Below are 21,688 nucleotides of genomic sequence, written 5' to 3'. Positions count from 1 at the left end.
CCCCGAGCTTCCCCGGGGCTGCGGGCCGGCGGCTGCGGAGGGCCGTCCACCCCCTGGCGGGAGGCGAGGGGGCGGGTTCGGGTTGGAGCCGAGCGTCCGGTCGGAAACGCCCCCTCGTCCCAGAGGCGGGGAAGGGCGGCCGGGCGCTGGGCCCCGCGGGTGCCGCCGCGCCAGGTGGGACATGGCCCGCTGTGGGGAGGGTAGCGCGGCCCCCGGGGTGCCCCTGGGGTCCCCCGGAGTTGGCAGGAAGGGGCCCTGCGAGCGGCGCCGGCTGAAGGCGGCGGTGGCGGAGCAGCTCAGCCAGGACCTGCTCAGGTAGGAGGAGGCGGGAACTCCGGGGCCCCAGGCGCCCACCTCCGCCCCAGAAGCTGCGGCGCCCGCGCCGTTTCTCCATCCCTCCCCTTCCCCTGTTTCCTCCCCGCAAAGCGGGCTCGCTCGCCCTGTGTCACCGACCCGGAGCACCTCGGAGAGCACACACCGGACTCACAAAGACAACGGGCATGCCTCTAGCTCTGTGCAGCACCGGCGTTTGCCAGAACCCTCCATCGCGGGCAGGCTTGGGTCTTGGAAGACTTTCGCTCCTGTCGAGATGGATTCAGGTTTCGTGGTCTTGAAACGTACAGTTTTTAAATAAGCTTAAACACAACTAAGAAACATGGTAAAAGTAGAAGAGGGAGTGAATGTCTGCTTAGAATGAGTGAAAAATGAACAAATTCCTGGAACGTTGGAGGTCTCTGCTGAGCTCTCTTTGAACGATTTAGCAGGAGTGCTTACATGGAAATCTTCCCTTATTGCAACCTGGCTTCCCCTCTCCTAGACTCTTCCGCCACCCCCAGCAGCCACAGCAACTCCCGGCTCCCATGAGAACTCGGGCAAATGGAGGGTCGTTGTGAAGTTTAACTCAAAACTGTGGTGAATAAAATGAAGCTTAGGAATATTCCCTAGCTGGTTTCCATTTCCACCAAAATATTGGCACTTGAACTTTAGGGTTCATCAGAATCAGGAAGAGGGCTTAGGTTTCCTGGGGCCCAGAGGACAGTTCTGGTAACAGCTGGTCTGAGATGGGGCCTGAGATGTTTGCATTTCTGGCAGGGGCCCAGGGGATGCTGATGCTGCTGGCCTGGGTCACCCTTTGAGGACTACTGAACTCATGTGAACATAATGACACTTCATCACTAAGGGTTATGCAGTATTCCACCTTTAGAAAGTGCTTAGTGTTCCCCACCCTTAAGGCTCCAGAAGCTGTAAACTGAACTTGATAAAGTAAAAAAAAAAAAATTCCTTCTATTTTGAGCCTATCTGTCAATGAGAGTCTGCTTTGTGCCCTCCACTGTGGAATTGACGTAAAAAAAATAAGAGTGAGGTTCTGTTTCTAGGATGAGTCTCTAAGGATGAGATGCTCCTCTTCAGTGGCTCTATTCTTCTGGCTAATTGTGAGCCTTGAAGTGTTATGAATTTAAGAAAGATAATACATCTAATTTATATAAAGAAAATGAGGTTAACAGTAGAGCAGGTGAGCCGTTTATCCTCATCCGAGCAGCAATTAGGGATAGGATCCTGAACGCCCAAGTTCTTGTTAGAAGCAAAGGGTATTTTGTTTGTTCATTTTTAAACAACAAGAATTTCATATGCGCACCCAGCCACCTTAAAATTCTAGACTAAATTAATCTTCAACCACAGCAATATCATTGATTTAGTCTACAAATATTATTGTTATTTTTTCGTCTTTTTAGGGCTGCACCCACGGCATATGGAGGTTCCCAGGCTAGGGGTCTAATCTGAGCTGTAGCCGCCGGCCTACACCACAGCCACAGCAACTCGGGGTGGGGATGGGATCTGAGTGGTGTTTGTGACCCACACCACAGCTTCTACACCACAGTTCACCACAACGCCGGATCCTTAACCCGCTGATTGAGGCCAGAAATGGAACCCGAGTTCTCAGGGATACTGGTCGGGTTTGTTAACCGCTGAACCACGACAGCAACTCCTATTCTACAAATATGAAGGAAGTAGCCAGCACCCACCATGTACCTAGTATGGACGAATCAAAGATCAATCAGACATGACTTTGGTGTTGTGCTTGCACTCTAGTGAGAGAGAATAGTCAAACCAGAGTAATGGGGGTCAGGGTTATTTGGGGAAGGCTTTATAGGATGGTATGATACTTGAGTGATCTCTTGGGGATTGATTTAAAAATTGATTAGAGATTAGGAAGTGAGAAGTCACAGTATCTAAACAAGGGGGGTGGCTTTTACAAGGGCATAGCGGTTTGGAAGAGCTCGATTTATTTGGGGAAAGCAGGTTGTATTGGATCATTGCAAACAGAAAGGAGCAGAGACAATAGGATATGTGGAAAAGTGAGAAATAGGGAACAGTTTCAATGATCAAAAAGGCACATCTGGTGTAGAATTGGAGAGGCGCTTGGGGTATGACAGCTGCTGGGTGATAAGACCTCATTAAGAGATGGACCTTGCTCAAGACCATTGTAACTAAAAAACCGAATGCTTATTGCTGTGCTGCTGTTAGCTGGACACTGCTGGTCTGACATCCAGTGTTTTGACTCCCCTATGAGGTACCTCTTGTTATTCCCATTTAACAGATGAGGAAACTGAGCATTAGAGACAGGTGGTAGAGTTAGACTAAGAACCTTGGCAGTCTGGCTCCAGGGACATTCAAATGGCCTGTCCAAGGTCACATGACCAGACTATGGATCCAGTCAGTCTGTCTTCTCTAAGGTACAATAGTTATGCAGACTGAGCTTCAGTAACTTTTTTTCCTTCTTTTCTGCGTCTCTCCTGACCCATTCCTTTTTCTTTTCACCTTGGATTTTCTTTTAACTCTTCAGAGTACCACCAGTTGGCTCTTGATTGTTATAGAACCTCTTTGCTAGAGTTTGCTTGTTTAATTACCACATTGGCTGATGGTTAACCTTGGCTCAGTCCATTGTCCATTCGGGTGTGCCTCACAGTCATCTGGTACAATTCGGTAGCTATAATTGGGAGGGGATTATGGGTGTGGCAGACAAAGTGACAACAGATGAGGGTGAATGGGTAAATTAAGACGAGATCTGGGAGTTCCCCGTCATGGCACAAGGGAAATGAATCCGACTAGGAACCATGAGGTGGTGGGTTTGATCCCTGGCCTCACTCAGTGGGTTAGGGATCTGGTGTTACCCTGAGCTGTGGTGTAGGTCACAGACATGGCTCGGATCCAGTGTTGCAGTGGCTGTGGCATAGACCAGCAGCTGTAACTCCTATTGGATCCCTAGCCTGGGAACTTCCATATGCCTCAGGTGCGGCCCTAAAAAGACAAAAGCCAAAAAAAAAAAAAAAAAAAGCCTAGATCCTAGAGGCCTTCTTTCTTCAGTGAAGATTTTGGAATGTATTCTGGAAGCGGTGGGAAGTCACTGGTGTTTTTTAAAGAGAGTCTTAATTGGATCTTGAATTGAGGGAAGAAATTGGGAAAAAATAAAAACAGCTAGGAGATTTTATAATATATTAAAACATAATACATTAAAATTTATATTAAAATGTAAAATATTGTATATCCTGTATCATATGTATCAAGGGATGCATAGTGGCAGTGAAAAGGGAGACGATGAAAGGGAGTCCCAGTTGCAATTGATGGTGACCGGTAACGTTCGGAAACACACAACGCAGGGAAAGAGAAGCATAGAAGATGGTGCTAAACCAGAGGATGGTTACTTGAAAGGGAGGAGTCTGGTGAATGTTCACGGCGCATCCAGGAGACAATTGACCATACGGCTGGAGTTTAGCAGGGAGCTTGGCATAGTGGAGAGAGGTCACAGGCTGGTACTAGCACCCAGTTGTCTAAGCCACCTATGAGAGAGGTACTAGGTTATTCCGTTCCCCTAACCATCTACATCCAGCCACCAACTCCTGCCAATTTATTACCTAAACATATTTTAAGTGAATCTCTTATTCTTTTTTTTTTTTTTTGTCTTTTTGCTATTTCCTTGGGCTGCTCCCGCGGCATATGGAGGTTCCCAGGCTAGGGGTTGAATCGGAGCTGTAGCCACCGGCCTACGCCAGAGCCACAGCAACGCGGGATCCGAGCCGCGTCTGCAACCTACACCACAGCTCACGGCAACGCCGGACCGTTAACCCACTGAGCAAGGGCAGGGACCGAACCCGCAACCTCATGGTTCCTAGTCGGATTTGTTAACCACTGCGCCACGACGGGAACTCCTAATCTCTTATTCTTTACACCATTGATTCTCTCTTGGATCAAGGCCTCTACATCATTAATTTGTGTTGTGCAGTAGTTTCCCCCCATCTCATTTTCCCCAATAGCTCTTTTATACAACTAACATGATATTTTTAAAAACGAGGAGCTCCTGTTGTGTCTCTGCGGTAACAAACCCAACTGAGATCCACAAGGATGTGGGTTCAATCCCTGGCTTCACTTAGTGGATTAAGGATCCAGCATTGCCGTAGCTGTGGTGTAGGTCGAAGATACAGCTCAGATCCACTGTGGCTGTGGCTGTGGTGTAGGCCAGCAGCTGTCGACCCCTGGCCTGGGAACTTCCATGTACCACAGGTGCGGCCCTAAAAAAAAAAAAAAAAAAAAAAAAAAACAAAAACAAAAAAAGAAAAGAAATAAAAAGAAATTGCCCATGTTTCAAACTATTTGGTCATTTCCCTTTAACGGCAACTATAAAGAGTTAAGCTCTTTGCCGCTTATTCATCTTTTTGGGGGGAGCTGCCCCCAGAGCATGTAGATGTTCCAGGGCCAGGGATTGAACCTGTACCACAGCAGCAACCTGAGCTGCTGCAGTGACAACACCAGGTCCTTAACCCACTGTGCCACCAGGGAACTCCCACCTTTTATTCATCTGTATCCCTTCAGCCTCATCTGCCACTTCTCATCCCCTCAGCACGCTGCTGACCAGTTTGTAACTCCATACTCACGTGTTCCTTCTTAAGGAGCGTGGAGGCAGGCGCCACCCCCCCCAGGCCTTGCTTCCCTAACAGCTCATCTTCAATCTTTAAAATTCCATTGGGTTTTTACCACCTCTGTAAGATCTTTTCTTATGTCTGTCCCTGAAAAAAATTTGCTAGTTCATTCTATTGAATGTATGCTCAATACATTTTTAGTGAGAACTGTTTCGTCGGTGGTCTAAATGCTTTAGATAGGTGAATACAGTATTCGACAGAGAAATAAGAGGAAAAGAAGCTGGGCCTTGACACCCTTGGGCCTTTGCTCCAACCTGTCTTTCCTCTAGTGTTTTATTAGATGAGCCAATAACCCTCCTTAATGTTTCAGTAAGTCTGACTCAAATATTGTTGCCTGTAACAGATAAAAAAATATACTTGTAACTGATACAGGTGGTTTTTATAAAATAAAAAGCACTGTATTTTCACATTGATGATTTTTAAAACACATTAACTTTTTTTTATTTGACAAATACTCATGAGCATCTATTATAAACAGGGAAGATTCCCTAGTGACACTCGTTGACCAGCTGCAATGCTTTGTTTATTCACTTGGGGAAGAGTGGGGGATGGGTAGAGGCGGGGTGGGAAGGAGTGATAAATTGAGTAGTTGTGACAATTTGAGCTTTTATTAATTTGGGGAGATCAGGAGCTCCTGTCATGGCTCAGTGGTTAGCAAACCTGACTAGCATCCACAAGGACTCGGGTTCGGTCCCTGGCCTTGCTCAGTGGGTGAAGGATCCGGTGTTGCCGTGAGCTGTGGTGTAGGTCGCAGATGCAGCTCGAATCCGGAGTTGCTGTGGTTCTGGCGTAGGCCAGCGGCTACAGCTCCGATTAGACCCCTAGCCTGGGAACCTCCATGTGCCGTGGGTGTGGCCCTAAAAAGACAAAAATACAAAAAAAAAAAATTGTTGATTTCCTCTGATTTTAGGATTCAAGTTAGGGAAGGAGACAGTAAAAGGAAAAAAAAAAAACCTAATTTGGGGAGATCAATACATTATTGCATAACTTTAACAGTCACTTATGAAAATAATTTATTGGTAAAAGTAGTGACTAAAATGCGTCAGTTTGCTCATTGTTTCCAAGGTTCTGAGAGCTTTGTGCTCTGAAGCATTTGTTATCCTCAGGCCAAAATACCACAGAATCCAAAACCAGGCGTTGAACTCTTGCTGTATACTAAGGATACACAGTTTTTGTCTTTGGGGGGTTCATTGTCTGGTAGGGGGGAAAGGTTGATAAAAATAATGATGATGCAATGACCGAAGCTGTCACCCAGGGACCAGCGGAAGGTGCAGTTCGCAGAGTCTTGGGGGAGGGATTGTCAAGAGCAACGGCCCAAGCTGCCAGCCGCACCCGATGTCTTTGTCCACCCTCGAGCTCCTACGGTGCCCTAGCGTGACCGCCGGTTGCATCCCCTGCATCCCGTGGTACCAGAGGCCTCTGAGCGTCCCTGCTTTGCTGGTGATAGTTGGCGTGATATCAAGTGTTATTTAATGTGTATGGAGTAAAGCTACAGTTACCGCACAGCACAAAGATGATGCCGGTTTCTAGCAAGATGCAGCCTTCTGTTCTCCCGTCACGCTGCGTGTGAGCCTGACCGCGACTAAGTCAGCAGGCTTTTGAATGGGCTTTTCACACGAGTCCATCGTTTTCATAACCGAGTTGAGGAGGGTGCATTCCATCTCGGGGGTGGGGAGAGGAAAAGGGCCCAAGTGTCACATTCTTGATAGTCAGGCCTGCGTTTCAGACCTGGTATTGAACAGCCGTCAGACAAAGCCTCCCAGTTTCTAGACTGGATTGTCCTCTTGTCACATCTGGTTTGCTGGTGGTGTTGACTGTTTACTTCTTTTGTTTCAATTTTAGTAAGGTTTTTAAAAATTGATTCAATAGTCAACAATCGCATTACTTTAGGTTCGCTTTCCAGAATAAATCTAAAGTGTGTACATTTTAAAGAAAGATCAGTGTAAGTAGCAGAAGATACATTTTATTATTAAAAGGAATTAAAAGGAAAAGTTATTTTTCAAAAAAGTAGTCTTACTCTTTTAGTGTTATTCCCCTTGTTTTAATTATAAATATTAGAAAATTGCATTGTAAACCAATATTAAACAATGCTTTTTGGATGAACTGAGAACAAACTCATTTTCATATTAACTTATTTTGTTATGTCTATATTTTTTACTTCATGTGTTGTTCTAAAAACTTATTTAATTAAAATGAGTATATTATTAGAGTTCTCTGGTGGCTCAGTGGTTTAAGGATCTCATGTTGTCACTGCTGTGGCTCCAGTCTCTGCTGTGATGTAGGTTCGATCCCTGGCCTGGGAAGTTTCACATGGCCACAATAAATAAATAAGTAAATAAATAAAATGAGTATATTTCTAAGCATCGCTAATTAAGCTGTGGTTCCTTTTTATTCCTTATAGGCTGCTAAGAGAAGAAGTCCATACAGATGTTACTTTCTGTATAGGTTGTGCCTTGTTCAAAGCACACAAAGCAGTCCTTTTAGCAAGGGTTCCTGATTTCTATTTTCATACTGTTGGACAGACAAATAACTTAACAAATCATGATCCTGTTGCTGTAGAGAACTTTGAAGCTTCAGAATTTGGAACATTTTTACAGTAAGTGCTTTCTTTATTTTTTCTCTTATATTTAAATCTAGTGTAATTGTTTATTTTGAAAACATTTTATGTGTGTATCTCGTGTGTTTTCATATCTGTTTCACAGCCTCCTAAGAGGTCCACTCATTTAAATTGCACATTGTCTTAGGAATCAATGTTAGGAGAGGCTAAGTATTAGTATTAGACTATTCGAGGCTTCGTGTTAAGAGACGCTAATTTGTAACTTGAGATTGACCCTGAGGGAGGAGAAATGGCATGCTTTCCAGTAATTTGAATCAATTATGCTAGAATTTCTCAACACTGGCACTGTCAGCATTTTAAATTGGATAATTCTTTGTTGGTGGGAGATGGGGACTGTGCTGTGTGCATTTTGGTGTTTAGTGGTGTCCGTGGCCTCCAGCCACTAGATGTCAGTAGCACTTCTTCCTAGCCTTCCTGAGGCCCCCACCCCCCAGCCCCTGGAGGTTACAACACACAGAATGTCTCTAGGCCTTGCCAGACGTTCTGGGGGCCGGGGTGTGGTGTAAAATTGCTGCCTGTTGGGAACCATTGCTATATACTGTAAGTCATCCTGTATTTTGGTATGCAAAGCTTTACATAAATTATGTATATAAAAATGAGAGATCATAACTTTATTCTCATGGCTTATGTGTGGTCAAATTTTGGGGGGGGGGCAAAATTTTTGAATAGGACAACCATTGAATTTGTTAGTAATCTGGGACACTCAGGTTTGGCGAACTTAGAGAATTGTTATTGACTAAATAATGGGAGAAACTGGTTTAAATTAATCCCTATTCTAATTGAATAGAAATCCTTTTCAATGCTTTACTGTTACCTGCCATATTTGATACTCACTTTTTGCTCAATGTATCCATGAGGGAAGTACTTTCTAATGTAATCACTCAAAATTATATATCCTTTTGAAAAACCGAAATGACTTTAGAAGGGTCTTTAACCCATTACAGTTCAAGAACACGGACTCTAGGGCTCGAGTGCCTGGATTCGAATGCCTGCTCTGCCGTCTGGTGGCTGCGTGCCTCCAACTTCATCCCTGTGGGCCTGGCCCACAACAAGCACCATAAACATTGTTCACTAGGTTTCTTCTGCCCGTGAATCTTGATGTGTTTACTGTATTTCATTTCACTAATTTGAATGATGCCCTCCCAAAATTTCTTCCCTTTGTCTAATATATGGAAGTTAGTGTTGTTCTGTCACCCCACCCAAGACCTACCCTTACTCAGCATATTTATTTGGCCCTGTCATGGGCAGAGCCCTGCGTGAAGGGCTAGCTATGTACCCTAGTGATTCTTGATTTCAGTGTTGCATGTGTTAAGTAAATACGTAACTACGGTTTGAAGCCAATTCTGGCAGTTATGTCATTCTATAGTACGACCAATTTGTCAGTTACCAGTTTTAAAAAACGTCTTTATCGAGATGTAATTCACATATCTCAGATATAATGCACACATTTAAAGTGTACAGGTCAGTGGTTTTAGCATTTACACCGAGTTATGCGACCAAGATCACAATTTAATTTTAGAGCCTTTTCAGTACCCTCTCAAGAAATCCCATGCCCAGTAGCTGTCATTCTGCATTCCCTCTCCTGCCCTAGGTAACACTAATCTCCCTTCTGTCTCTTCTGGACTTCTTCTGTAAGTGGAATCATACAATTGTGGTTTTTTGATGACTGACTTATTTTACTAAGCATAATATTTTCAAAGCTCATCCGGTTGCTGCCTATATCAGTATTTCATTTCTTCTTGTTGCTGAATAACATTCCGCTCTATGGCAATACCATATTTTGTTTCTTCATCAGTTGGTGGGCATTTATGTTGTTTCCACTTCTGGCATTATGACTAATGCTACTATGAAAATGCCTATGTAAATTTTTGTGTGAATCTATGTTTTCATTTCTTTGGGGTATATACCTAGTAGTGTAATTGCTGAATCGTATGGTATTTCTTTGTTCAACTTTTTAAGAACTGCAAGAATCTTTTTCCAAAGACGCTCTACCACTTTACATTCTTAAGGGCAATGTATAAAGGTTTCCGTTTCTCCACATCCTTGTAACACTTGCTGTTACCTTCTGTGTTTTATTATAGCTATTCTAAGGAATGTGAAGGGCTAGCTCGCGACTCATTTGTGCTTCCCTGAGTCTGGCGTATTTTCATGTGTTTGTGATTTGTATATCTGCTTGGGAGGACTATCCACGCAATCCTTTGTCCATTTTTCAGTTGGATTATTTGTCTTTATAGCATTGAGTTATAAAAGATCTTTTTCCCCAGTGAATTTTGTTGTATTTATAGTTGTACAAGCATCATCACAACCTAATTTTAGAATATTTCCATCCCAAACCCCTAGTCCATCCTTATCCCCCAACCTGTCCCCTTTGGCAATCATAAGTTTTTCAGAGTCTAGAGTCTGTGTCTGTTCTGCAAGTAAGATCATTTGTATCCTTTTTTTCAGATTCCGCATGTAAGTGGTAGTATATGATGTTTGTCTCTCACTGCCTAACTTCACTGAGCATGGTAATTTCTAGGTCCACCATGTTGCAGCAAATGCACCATTCTTCCATTCTTTTTATGACCGAGTAGTATTCCATTGTGTGTGTGTGTGTACCCAAGGTTGCCATTTTATTGGCATTTGATTGCTCGTGTAGTCTTTTATGATCCTTCCTATTCTGGGCTGTTGAACTTCTCCTTGTTCATTTCTAATTTTATTGATTTGAGTCGTTTTTTCTTCTTGATGAGTCTGGCTAAGGGATTATCAATTTTTTTGATCTTTCTTTTCAAAGAAGCAGCTTTAGTGTTATTAATCTTTTCCGTGGTTTTCTTCATTTCTGTTTCATTGATTTCTGTTCTGATCTTTATGATTTCCTTCCTTTTGCTAACATTGGGTTTTGTCTTTTCTTCTTTCTCTAGTTGCTTTAGGTGTAAAGTTAGGTTGTTTATTTGAGATTTTTCTTGTTTCCTGAGGTATTGCTATAAATGTCCCTCTTAGATCTGCTTTTGCTGCATCCCACAGGTTTTTAAAAAATTTTTTTATTTTATGATTTTATTTTTTCCATCATAGTTGATATACAGTGTTCAGTCAATTGCTACTGTATAGCAAAGTGACCCAGTCATATATATATATATTTGTTCTTTTCTCATATTATCTTCCATCATGTTCCGTCACAAGTGATTAGATATAGTTCCCAGTGCTATACAGCAGGATCTCATTGCTTATCCATTCCCAAGGCAATAGTTTGCATCTATTAACCTCAGACTCCAAGTACATCCCCCCTCCTCCCTCTCCCCCTTGACAACCACAAGTCTGTTCTCCAAGTCCATGATTTTCTTTTCTGTGGGAAGGATCATTTGTGCCATATATTAGATTCCAGATATGTGATATCATATGGTATTTGTCTTTCTCTTTATGACTTACTTCACTTAATATGCGTCTCTAGTTCCATCCTAAATGCATTTTAAATTAATGCATTTAGTATGAGAGTCTCTACTTCCATCCATGTTGTTGCAAATGGCATTATTTTGTTCTTTTTTATGGCTGAGTAGTATTCCATTGTGTATATATTCCACATTGTCTTAATCCATTCATCTGCTGATAGACATTTAGGTTGTTTCCACATCTTGGCTGTTATGAATAGTGCTGCAGTGAACATGAGGGTGCCTGTGTCTTTTTCAAGCAAAGTTTTGTCCAGATAGATGCCCAAGAGTGGGATTGCTGGGTTATATGGTAGTTCTAGGTATAGTTTTCTAAGGTACCTCCATAATGTTTTCTGATGAATGTTTTATAGTTCTCAGCATATAAGTCTTTCACCTTCTTGGTCAGGTTTATTCCTAGGTATTTAATTTTGGGGATGTGTGATTTTAAAAGGTGTTGTGTTTTTATATTCCTTTTCTTATATTTCATTGTTAGTATACAGAAATGCAACCGGTTTTTGAATGTTAATCTTGTGTCCTGCTACTTTGCTGAATTTGTTGATCAGTTCAGGTAGTTTTTGAGTGGAGTCCTTAGAGTTTTCTATACCTAGTATCATGTCATCTTCATAGAGTGACAATTTTACTTCTTCTCTTCCAGTTTGGATACTTTTATTTCTTTCGTTTGACTGCTGTGGCTAGGACTTCTAGCACTATGTTGAATAAAATGGTGAGAGTGGGCATCCTTGTCTTGCTCCAGATTTTAGTGGGAAGGCTTGCAGCTTTTCTGCATTGAGTATTGTATTTGCTATGGGTTGTCATAAATGGCTTTTATTATGTTAAGGTATGTTCCTTCTATACCCACTTTGGTAAGAGTTTTTATCATGAATGGGTGTTCCCATAGGTTTTGGATTGTTGTGTTTTTGTTGTCATTTGATTCTAGATATTTTTAAATTTCCTCTTTGATTTCCTCAGTGATCCATTGGTTGTTTAGCAGGATGTTGTTTGGTCTCCATGTGTTTGTGTTTTTTTGCAGTTTTTTTCTTGTTGATTTCTAGTCTTATAGCATTGTGGTTGGAAAATATGCTTGATATGATTTTAGTTTTCTTAAATTTACTGACGCTTGATTTGTGGCCCAGAATGTGATCTATCCTAGAGAATGTTCTATGGGCACTTGAGAAGAATGTGTATTCTGATGCTTTTGGATGGACTATTCTATCAATATCTTTTTTTTTTTTTTTTTGGTCTTTTTGCTATTTCTTGGGCCACTCCTGCGGCATATGGAGGGTTCCCAGGCTAGGGGTTGAATCGGAGCTGTAGCCACCGGCCTACGCCAGAGCCACAGCAACGCGGGATCCGAGCCGCGTCTGCAACCTACACCACAGCTCACGGCAACGCTGGATCGTTAACCCACTGAGCAAGGGCAGGGACCGAACCCGCAACCTCATGGTTCCTAGTCGGATTTGTTAACCACTGCGCCACGACGGGAACTCCTCTATCAATATCTATTAAGTCCATCTGGTCTAATGCATCATTTAAGGCCTGTGTTTCCTTGTTGATTTTCTGTTCGGATGATCTGTCCATTGCTGTAAGTGGGGTGTTAAAGTCCCCGCTATTATTGTGTTATTGTCAATTTCTCTTTTTAAGGCTTATGTATTGAGATGTGTCTATGTTGAGTGCTTATATACTTACAGTTGTTAATTATGTATGTCCTTGTCTCTTCTAACATTCTTTAAGGTCTGTTTTGGCCGATATGAGTATTGCTAGTCCCACTTTCTTTTGATTCCTGTTTGCATAGAATATTTTTTTCCATTCTCTCACTTTCAGTCTGTACGTGTCCCTAGAATGAAGTTGGTCTCTTGAAGACATCTACATGGGTCTTGTTTTTGCATCCATTCAGCCAGTCTGTGTCTTTTGGTTGGGGCATTTAGTCCATTTACATTTAAGGTAATTATTTATATGTATGTTCGTATTGCCATTTTGTTAATTGGCTTTGGATTTGTTTTTATTTATTTATTTATTTTGTCTTTTTCCCTTTCTAGGGCTGCTCCTGTGGCATATGGAGGTTCCCAGTCTAGGGGCCTAATCAGAGCTGTAGCCACTGCCCTATGCCAGTACCACAGCAACGCGGGATCTGAGCCGAATCTTTATACTGCACCACAGCTCACGGCAAAGCCGGATTCTTAACCCACTGAGCAAGGGCAGGGATCGAACCCACAACCACATGGTTCCTAGTTGGATTCGTTAACCACTGCGCCACGATGGAAACACCCCTGGATTTGTTTTTGTTGGTTTTTTTTCTTAGCTTCTTTTGTGGTTTGATGACTATCTTTAGTGCTGTGTTTGGATTGCTTTTTCTTATCTGTGTGCCAGACCAGCTCAGCAGGTGAGGGCTGAAGAAACTTAAGAAAAAGTTAACATAAAACAAGACACAGAGACATTTATCTTAATTAAAGGTGGGAACTGGGGGACTCAAGGTCTCAGGGACCAAGAGCTCCACGTCAAGAAAGCTCTCTGCTTTTATTGTGCTCTTTAGGATGACATCAAGTGAGGGGGTTGTAGATGCAGGATATAGTTCTTTTATTATTTTAAAAGTTCTTCTATTATTTTAAAAGTCACATAGCTTGTAGATGGTTAAGCTTTTATTCTGACCTTTAGGCATTTAACAGTCATTAGCATCCAGGAAGCCTGGTGTCAGCTGTCTATGCACAGCATCTAGAGAATCATTGTGCTTCCGCATGCCTATCTGTGGTGTCTAGGTTTGCACCTCATTCTCCTTGCTCATGCATATCCTGCTAACGACCCCCTCATAAACCCCTTGGGGCCATGAGGCTTATCTTCCTTTTATTCTTAAGAGGACATATCATGCTGTGCAAATGGCACGCCTATCTGCACGGGTCCTGCAGTGCCTAGACCAACGCATCATGTCCTCATTCAGCTGACCATATGAATAACTTGTGCCTTTTGGTCTTTGTTCTTAAGCTTAAGTCATTTGCCAGCACCGAGACTGTTTTTCAAGCAGGAATATAGGGTAAAGGTAAAGCGGGACAAGATGGAGTTTTTAGCGTGGAAAATAGAAACAGAGAGGCTAAGAAAAGATTGTAGAAACATGTCTCCCGGCATTTGTGTGTATGTCTATTGTAGATTTTTGGTTTGCATTTACCATAAGGTTTTGATGTGGGAATCTATATATATACACAAGATTGTTTTAATTTGCTGTTCACTTAATTGCAAATGCATCTCCAGTATCCTGCATTTGTACGCTGCTCGTGATTTCTGGGTTTGGTAGTGTATTTGTGTGTGGATGATTTCCTATCTTTACTGTATGTTTGCATTTACTGGTGAGCCTTGTCATTTGTAATTTTGTTTCTAATTGTGGCCTTTTCTTTTCCGCTTAGTGAAGTTTCTTTAGAATTTGTTGTAAAGCAGGTTTAGTGGTGCTGAATTCTCTTAGCTTTTGCTTGGTGTGGTCCCCTTTTTGCAGATAATAGAGTTGTAGCCTCTCTTGCTTCTGATGTCTGCCCCTCTGGTGGGTGAAGTTGGTATGGGGGCTTGCTGCAGGCCTTCTGATGAGAGGGACTGGTGCCTGCCCACTGGTAGGTGGAGCTGTTTTGTCCCTCTCATGGGTGGGGCTGTGTCTCTGGGTGTGGTTAGAGGCAGCTGTGTGCCTGGCTTGGCCTTTGGGCAGCCTGTTTGCTGACGGGTGGGGCTGTGTTCCCACCCTGTTTGCTCTTTGATCTGGGGCTTCTCAGCCCTTCTCACCCTGTTTGGTGGGGCCAGGTTTTTCCAAAAGGGCCACCTCCAGGGGATCATGCCAGTGCTTATTCCCAAGACCTCTGCTTCCAATGTCCTTCCCCCACCGTGAGCCACAGCCACCCCCTGTTTTCCCAGGAGATCCTCCAAGATCCCCAGGTAGGTCAGACCCAGATTGCTGTGGAGTCCCTGCTTTGCCCTTGGACCCAGTGCTCATGAAAGCTTGTGTGCACCTTTCAAGAATAGTGTTTCCATTTCCCCGAGTGCCGTGGAGCTCTTGTGAACACCAGAGCCTTTGGCCTTTAACACCAAATGTTCCAGGGGCTCCTCCTCCCAATGCCAGACCCCCCAAGCTTGGGAACCTTACCTGGGGCTCAGAACTCTCACTCTGGTGTGTGAACCTCTGTGATATAGTTACTTTCCAGTTTGCGGGCCACCTACCTGGTGGGTGTGGGGTTGCTTATATCATGTAATCGCCCCTCCTACCTTCTCGATGTGGCCTCCTCCCTAATTCAGCTCCCAGATTCAATTCTGACACTATCTTCCTGGAGATACCATCAGATCCCCACAGGCTTAGTCCCACAAGACTGCCCCAGGTAAGCTTCTGTGAATGTGTGTCCCTATGACCCCTTCCTCAGGAACAGCTGATTTGTTAGAGCAGCTCATGGAACTGAGAAAAACGCTTTACTTACTAGATTACTGATTTCTTACAAAAGGAAAGAACTCAGGAACAGCCAGATGGAAGTGATGCCTAGGGCAAGGTATGTGGGAAGGAGCTTCCAAGCCCTCTCTCAGTTCACTGCTCTCCCAGCATCTCCATGTGTCCACCAACCCAGAGGCTCACCAAACCCCATCCTTTAGGGTTTTCATGGAGGCTTCATTACATAGGCATGGTTGGTGAAGTCATTGGCCATTGATTAATCCAACCTTTTCCCTCTTCAGAGGTGGAGGGCGATTCCCGCCTTCTCATCATTCGGTTGGTTCCTCTGGCAGTGCATCCCCATCTGTAGGGCTTTCTAAAGGTCATCTCCCTCGCTCATGTAAACTCTGGCATGGCTGGAAGGGGCTTTCTGTGAATAACGGAAGACATCCATTTCACCTTTACCCTTCTGGAGCTCTTTAGGACCTGGAAACAAAACTCTGCACTGTAACAAAAGATGTCCTATGGCTTCTACGTGGGAAATTACAGCAGTGTTAGAAGGAATGTGCTGGAAATAGTGGACAAAGACCAACTATATAGTTCATATTAGAAATCGCAGTATCATAATACCTTGTAGAAAATCCTTGCTCATAAGTGTATGTTCTAGACACTTAGTTCTATTCCACGATCTATATCTATCCTGATTTCGGTACCACACAGTATTGATGACTATAGCTTTGTAGGAAGCTTGGAATTCAGAAAGTGTGAATCTTAGAACTTTGTTCTTTGTGAAGATTGTTTTGGCTCTTCTAGGTTCCTTGCAGTGTTTGAATTTGAGAGTTGGCTTCTCAATCTCTGCAGAAAATTAGCTGAATTTTGATAGATATTGCACTGAGTTGTAGATTAATTCAGAGACTATTGCTATGTTAAAGTGTTTCCATTTATTTACTTGCTTTCAGCATTGTGTGCTGTATGTTGTACTGGTGTATGCTCGTACAAGTGTGTGTGTAAAGTATTTGTAGTACAAGTGTGCTGTACTTGAATGCTGAAGTTTAATTTTGTCTTCAGCATATGTCTTACTTTTTTGCAAAATATATTCCTAAGTATTTTATTTTCATGAAGTTGTTATAAATGGAATTATTTTCTAATTTCATTTTGAATTGTTCATTACTAGTGTAGAAAAATACTATTGATTTTTGCATATTGATCGTATATTTGCAGCCTTGCAGAAGTTGTTTAGCAAACAGTTTTGGGGCAGGTTTCCAAGTAGTTTCTGTATACAGATTTGTCATTTGTATATAGAGATAGCTGTACTTATTCCTTTCCAGTCCAGCTTATTTCTTTTTCTTGCTTAATTGCCCTGGCTAAAATCTCTAGTTAAATGTGAAATAGAAGTGATAAGAGCAGATAGACACCCTGGCTGCTCTTCGGAGGAAAGCTTTCAGCCTTTTATTATTCAGTATGACGTCAGCTGTGGGTTTTTCATAGATATGCTTTATCACGTTGAGGGTGTTTCCATCCATCCTTAGTTTCCTGAATGTCTAATTATGACTGGGCGTTGGAGTTTGTCAGGTGTATTTTCTGCAAAAACAAGAGGTTTTTGTCCTATTGATATGGTGTCTTAGACCATTCAGGCTGCTGTAACAAAATACTGCAGACCGGGTGACTTATAACCATAGAAATCTGTTTCTCACAGTTCTGGACACTGAGGTTTTGAAGGGACACAAATGTTCAGACTATAACAGATGGAGTATAACATTGGTTTTCATGTTTAGCTACCCTTGAATTTCTAAAATAAAGCCCAGTTGGTCATAGTGTATAATTCTTTTCTAAATGTTACTGGATTTACTTTGCTATTGTTCCAACATTTTCCTCTATTAATAAGCAACGTTGGCCTGTAGTTTTCTTTTTCTTGTGATGTCTTTGTCTGCTTTTGTATCAGGACACTGATACTGGCCTCAAGGTTGGCAAGTGTAGTGGCTTGAAATTTTTGGAAAGATTTGTGAAGGGTTGGCATTAATTCTTTAAACATTTGGTAGAGTTCACGAGTGAAGCCACTAGGCCCTGGGTTTTTCTTTGTGGGAAGTTTTTGATTACTCTTTCAATTTCTTCACTTGCTTTTTGTCTGTTCACATACTCTCTTTTTTCTTAAATCACGGTTGGTAGTGTGTGCCCTTCCTGGGACTTACCCCTTTCATTTAGATTATCTGATTTGTTGTCATTGTACATTCCCTTTTTTTTTTTAACAGCTGCACTTTGGGCATATGGAAGTTCCCAGACGAGGGGTCTAATCAGCGCTACATCTACCAGCCTACACCACAGCCATGGACATGCCAAATCTGAGCTGTGTCTGTGACTTACATAGCAGCTCATGGCAATGCCAGATCCTTAACCCACTGAGCAAGGCCAGGCATCAAACCTGCATCCCTGTGGATACTAGTCAGTTTCGTTACCGCTGAGCCACAACGGGAACTCCCATATATTCCTTTTTAATATTAAATTTTTATAGACTACTTTGCAAACTTTCTGCTATTTTGGATTGACCTATCTCCAGTTAGTCCAGATTCAAAAGATTTAAAACCATATAGTCGTTATCTATGAAAATAGCATGTTGGGAAATGAGCTTTTAAAAATCCCTGACATTCCTTTTATTAATATCTTGCATTTTGTCTTTCAGGATTGTGTACTCCTCAAACAGAAACATAAAAAACTACGAAGAAGAAACGCTTAGGAAAACGATGGTGGAGAGCGGAGTGCCACCAAGGGGATGTGACTTCAGTGTTGGAAAGTGTGCTGACAATGATGGAAGGTCATCTGCAGGTAAAAGATCACCTGGTCAGTCTCTTCTGAAGCATGAAATTCCAGAAGACATCAGCAACAAAGAGGACAGTTTCATTTCTACTGGTGAGGTATTTTTGTGGATTTTTATAAAATTTTATAGCCCTGAGATAGTTCTGATAAATTAGAAAAATACTCTCCTACTTCAAAAATCAGCTCTACTGATCTTTCTTTAAAAAAATAATTAATGGTATAAAAATAAATGGAGGTGAATAATTTATGGGTAAATTGAAATAACAGTATGGTCAGCTCCCAGTTTTCCTGAGTAATTTGGGCTTATTATTAATAAAGGTAGCATAATTCACAATTCTCCTTTTAATTTGCCACATATTGTCGTCCTATTCTAATCTATAACAATAAAATCTTTAGCATACTATAGCATCAATTCTGTTGTGACACAATACATGCATTGCTTTAAAAACGCCATGCAACACAAAAATCACAAGTACATTTTGTCATGACACAGAATTACTGAAACTTGTGTCATGACTTTTTTTTTTTTTGTCTTTTTAGGGCTTCACCCTAGGCATATGGATGTTCTCAGGCTTGGAGTTAAATAGGAGCTACAGCTGCCAACCTACACCACAGCCACGCAATGCAGGATCTGAGCCACATCTGCGATGCCACAGCTTGTGGCAATGCCAGTTCCATAACCTACTGGGTAAGCCAGGGATCAAACCCACATCCTCATGGATACCAGTTGGGTTCTTAACCTCCTGAGCCACAACAGGAACTCCTGTCATGACACATTTTTTTCAAGATAGGAAAATAATAAAAATGGTAGCATAGTTTTACCCACGTTAAATGGTTCAGAAATACATAACTACTTCAGTAAACATGTCATTTGATCTTGAAAAGACCTGTAGTTTGTTTGTAGACGTGGGTGTCAGAAGAGTCGGAGCTTGTGAATTCCTGTGAATTGGTGGAAGGAGGATATTAAGGACGTAGATACGGTAGATATTCTCACAGGAAACTCGAGACCCCCCGTATCCGAGAACAGAGTGCTTGCCACTTACAGAGCGTCTCAGCTCCAGTGCCCCACGCCCAGTCCCCCCGAGGCTGGGTGGAGAGGGCCCGGTGTTACCTCCGTGCACGTGCGGTGGCCTTGCACCCGAGGAGAGGAAACCAACATTCTGAGACCTCTGGAGGCTGCTGAGACCTGCCGATCCTTCTCTGCGGAGAGAGCAAGACCTTTACTTTGGAGGGTAGATAAATCTTTGTCCGGGGAGGGGACGGTAGCTTCACTGCCCTGGAGTGTAAGGAAATGGTTTTGAGGGGAGGATACTTTCTGAATCTTTCTGAAGCACCCCATTATCTCTAACTTCCATGGCATGTTTGTTGTTTAATCATCACATTCGCCAGCGCTCCTGCTCAGAAAGGCCAGACCACACGGAAACACAAAAAAAGTGGCCGCCTGGAGTTCCTGTTGTGGCTCAGCACTCACGAACCCGATGAGTATCCATGAGGATGTGGGTTTGATCCCTGGCCCTGCTCAGTGGATTAAGAATCTGGTGTAGCCATGAGCTATGGTGTAGGTTGCAGACACAGCCCGGATCTGGTGCGGCTGTGGCTGTGGTGTAGGCCAGCAGCTGTAGCTCCAATTTGGCCCCTAGCCTGGGAACTTCCATATGCCACAAGTGTGGTCCTAAAAAAGAAAAAGAAAATGGCCTCCCAACAATTGTTATCTGAAATCAGATGGAAATTTGTAACACCAGAAACTGATGGGGGCCCGTGAACTGAGGTATGGTAGATGTTTAGGTGTTTGTGTGTGCTTTGTGTGCTCTTATGTGGCTCAGTTCAGCTGGGTGCAGTTTTTTTTGCGTTGATCTAGTGTTTCTTGTGGATTAACTTGCATCAAGCAAAGGAACAACTCTCATTGTGCCCAAATTATTCCCTAATACATCAGATCAAATGCATGTTTTCAAAACAGATGTTATAGTTGAACAAGTGTATATGAAAATACTAACTAAAGGTTTTTATTACTGATGTTTAGTGCAACAACAGTGAAAACAAACTGACTTAAGCTCAGATTTCTTTTGCATGTGTTCACCGTATCTCCTTATGGTGAACGAATGAATGCCCATTCTAGGTTGGAGGTAGATCTTTTTGTGTGTTTTATCTCATTTGGTCTCAACCCTAAGAAGTAAGTTGTTACAGACTGATTTTGTAGATGAGGACTCTAAGACGCAGAGAGTGTCAGGGCCTTTCCCAGGGCTATACAGACAGTGCAGTTGGCAAAGCTGGTATTAGAAACCCATTTTCCTGCCTCTCGTCTAGAGCTCTGCCATGGCCCCACAGCAGCCTATTAAAGCAGCCAAGCCGTTGTGAGTGGAAGTGAAAAGGGCTCATTTACTCCTCACCCCCTTGCCTTTCAACTGCTTTATGTCCATCACTCCATGGAAACCCCCTCGTGTCCACCAGTTTAACAGACACTTGTGTGTCCACGTTTTGTTAGCTCCTTTGCAGTCTTCCATGCGGTCAGTGCCACCCCCCTTGACCCTTCCTCCGTCTTCACTGATGCTGTGCACTCTTGATTCTCCCTCTTGGCCACTCCTTAGTCTCCTCCATTGGTACTTTTCAGTTTCACAAAGAAATGAGATTCAAGGGAGTTCCCGTAGTGGCTCAGCAGGTAAAGAACCCAAACGGTATCCGTGAGGATGTCGATTTGATCCCTGGCCTTGCTTAGTGGGTTAAGGATCTGGCGTTGCCGTGAGCTGTGGCTCGGATCTGGTGTGGCTGTGGCGGTGGTGTAGACCAGCAGCTGTAGCTCTGATTCGACCCCTAGCCTGGGAACCTCCATATGCCTCAGGTACGGCCTTAAAAAGACAAAAAAGTTAACAAGAAAAGAAAAGAAAGGAAAGGAGATTCAAGACAGTGGTGATATGATTGAGGCTTAGGTATTGTCTTAGGCTAAACGAGGGGAAGGGGTGTGGAGCTGCTGCTCGGTAGGAGAAGCCAGTTTCGGGAGGAGAGGGGAGGAAACGTGTGGTGAACAAGGGTTGTCTGATTACGCAGCTAGAAGTCAAGTGAACAGTAGTTTCATGTAAGGAGGTGTCTTTCCAAATGGAAATTTCCTTTACAAAAGGGAAAATGTGTACTTCTATTTTTAGGCAGTTAGAGATGTAAATAGCTTTTCCTGCATCTGCTAGTTCTCACGTACCTTTAGCTCAAAATAATCCTCATGCCAAAGTGGCATGTTTTGGGGTGACATATTCCGGTGCCCTTCACTACCCACACTCGTGTTTAGAGACTGCAAATGCAGGCGTTCCCATGATTACCTCCTACAAGGTTCAATAATTGGCTCGAATGACTCACAGAACTCAGGAAAACATCTCTCGTGTTTACCTGTTTATTATAAACGATAGAACTCAGGACCAGCCAGGTACAAATGCAAAAGATGCCTAGGACGAGGCAGGGAGTGGGTGGCGGGTATACAGAACAACAGCCCTGCCCGCTCGGGGTGTGC

The 21,688-nt window shown here is 43.0% G+C and overlaps 1 protein-coding gene across 1 annotated transcript in view; it reads left to right on the top strand.

The window, feature by feature from the left end:
• BTBD8 (BTB domain containing 8) overlaps window positions 1–21,688 on the top strand; it is a 91,165-nt gene continuing 69,477 nt past the window's right edge. The window contains 3 exon segments of the mRNA XM_047785317.1: window positions 1–315; window positions 7,378–7,572; window positions 18,062–18,288. Of these exon segments, the coding sequence (XP_047641273.1) occupies window positions 182–315; window positions 7,378–7,572; window positions 18,062–18,288 (556 nt within the window). The 5' untranslated portion in view covers window positions 1–181.

The sequence above is a fragment of the Phacochoerus africanus genome, chromosome 6 (assembly GCF_016906955.1).
Source record: "Phacochoerus africanus isolate WHEZ1 chromosome 6, ROS_Pafr_v1, whole genome shotgun sequence".
NCBI lineage: Eukaryota > Metazoa > Chordata > Mammalia > Artiodactyla > Suidae > Phacochoerus > Phacochoerus africanus.
This window is presented reverse-complemented; position numbering and strand designations above follow the sequence as displayed.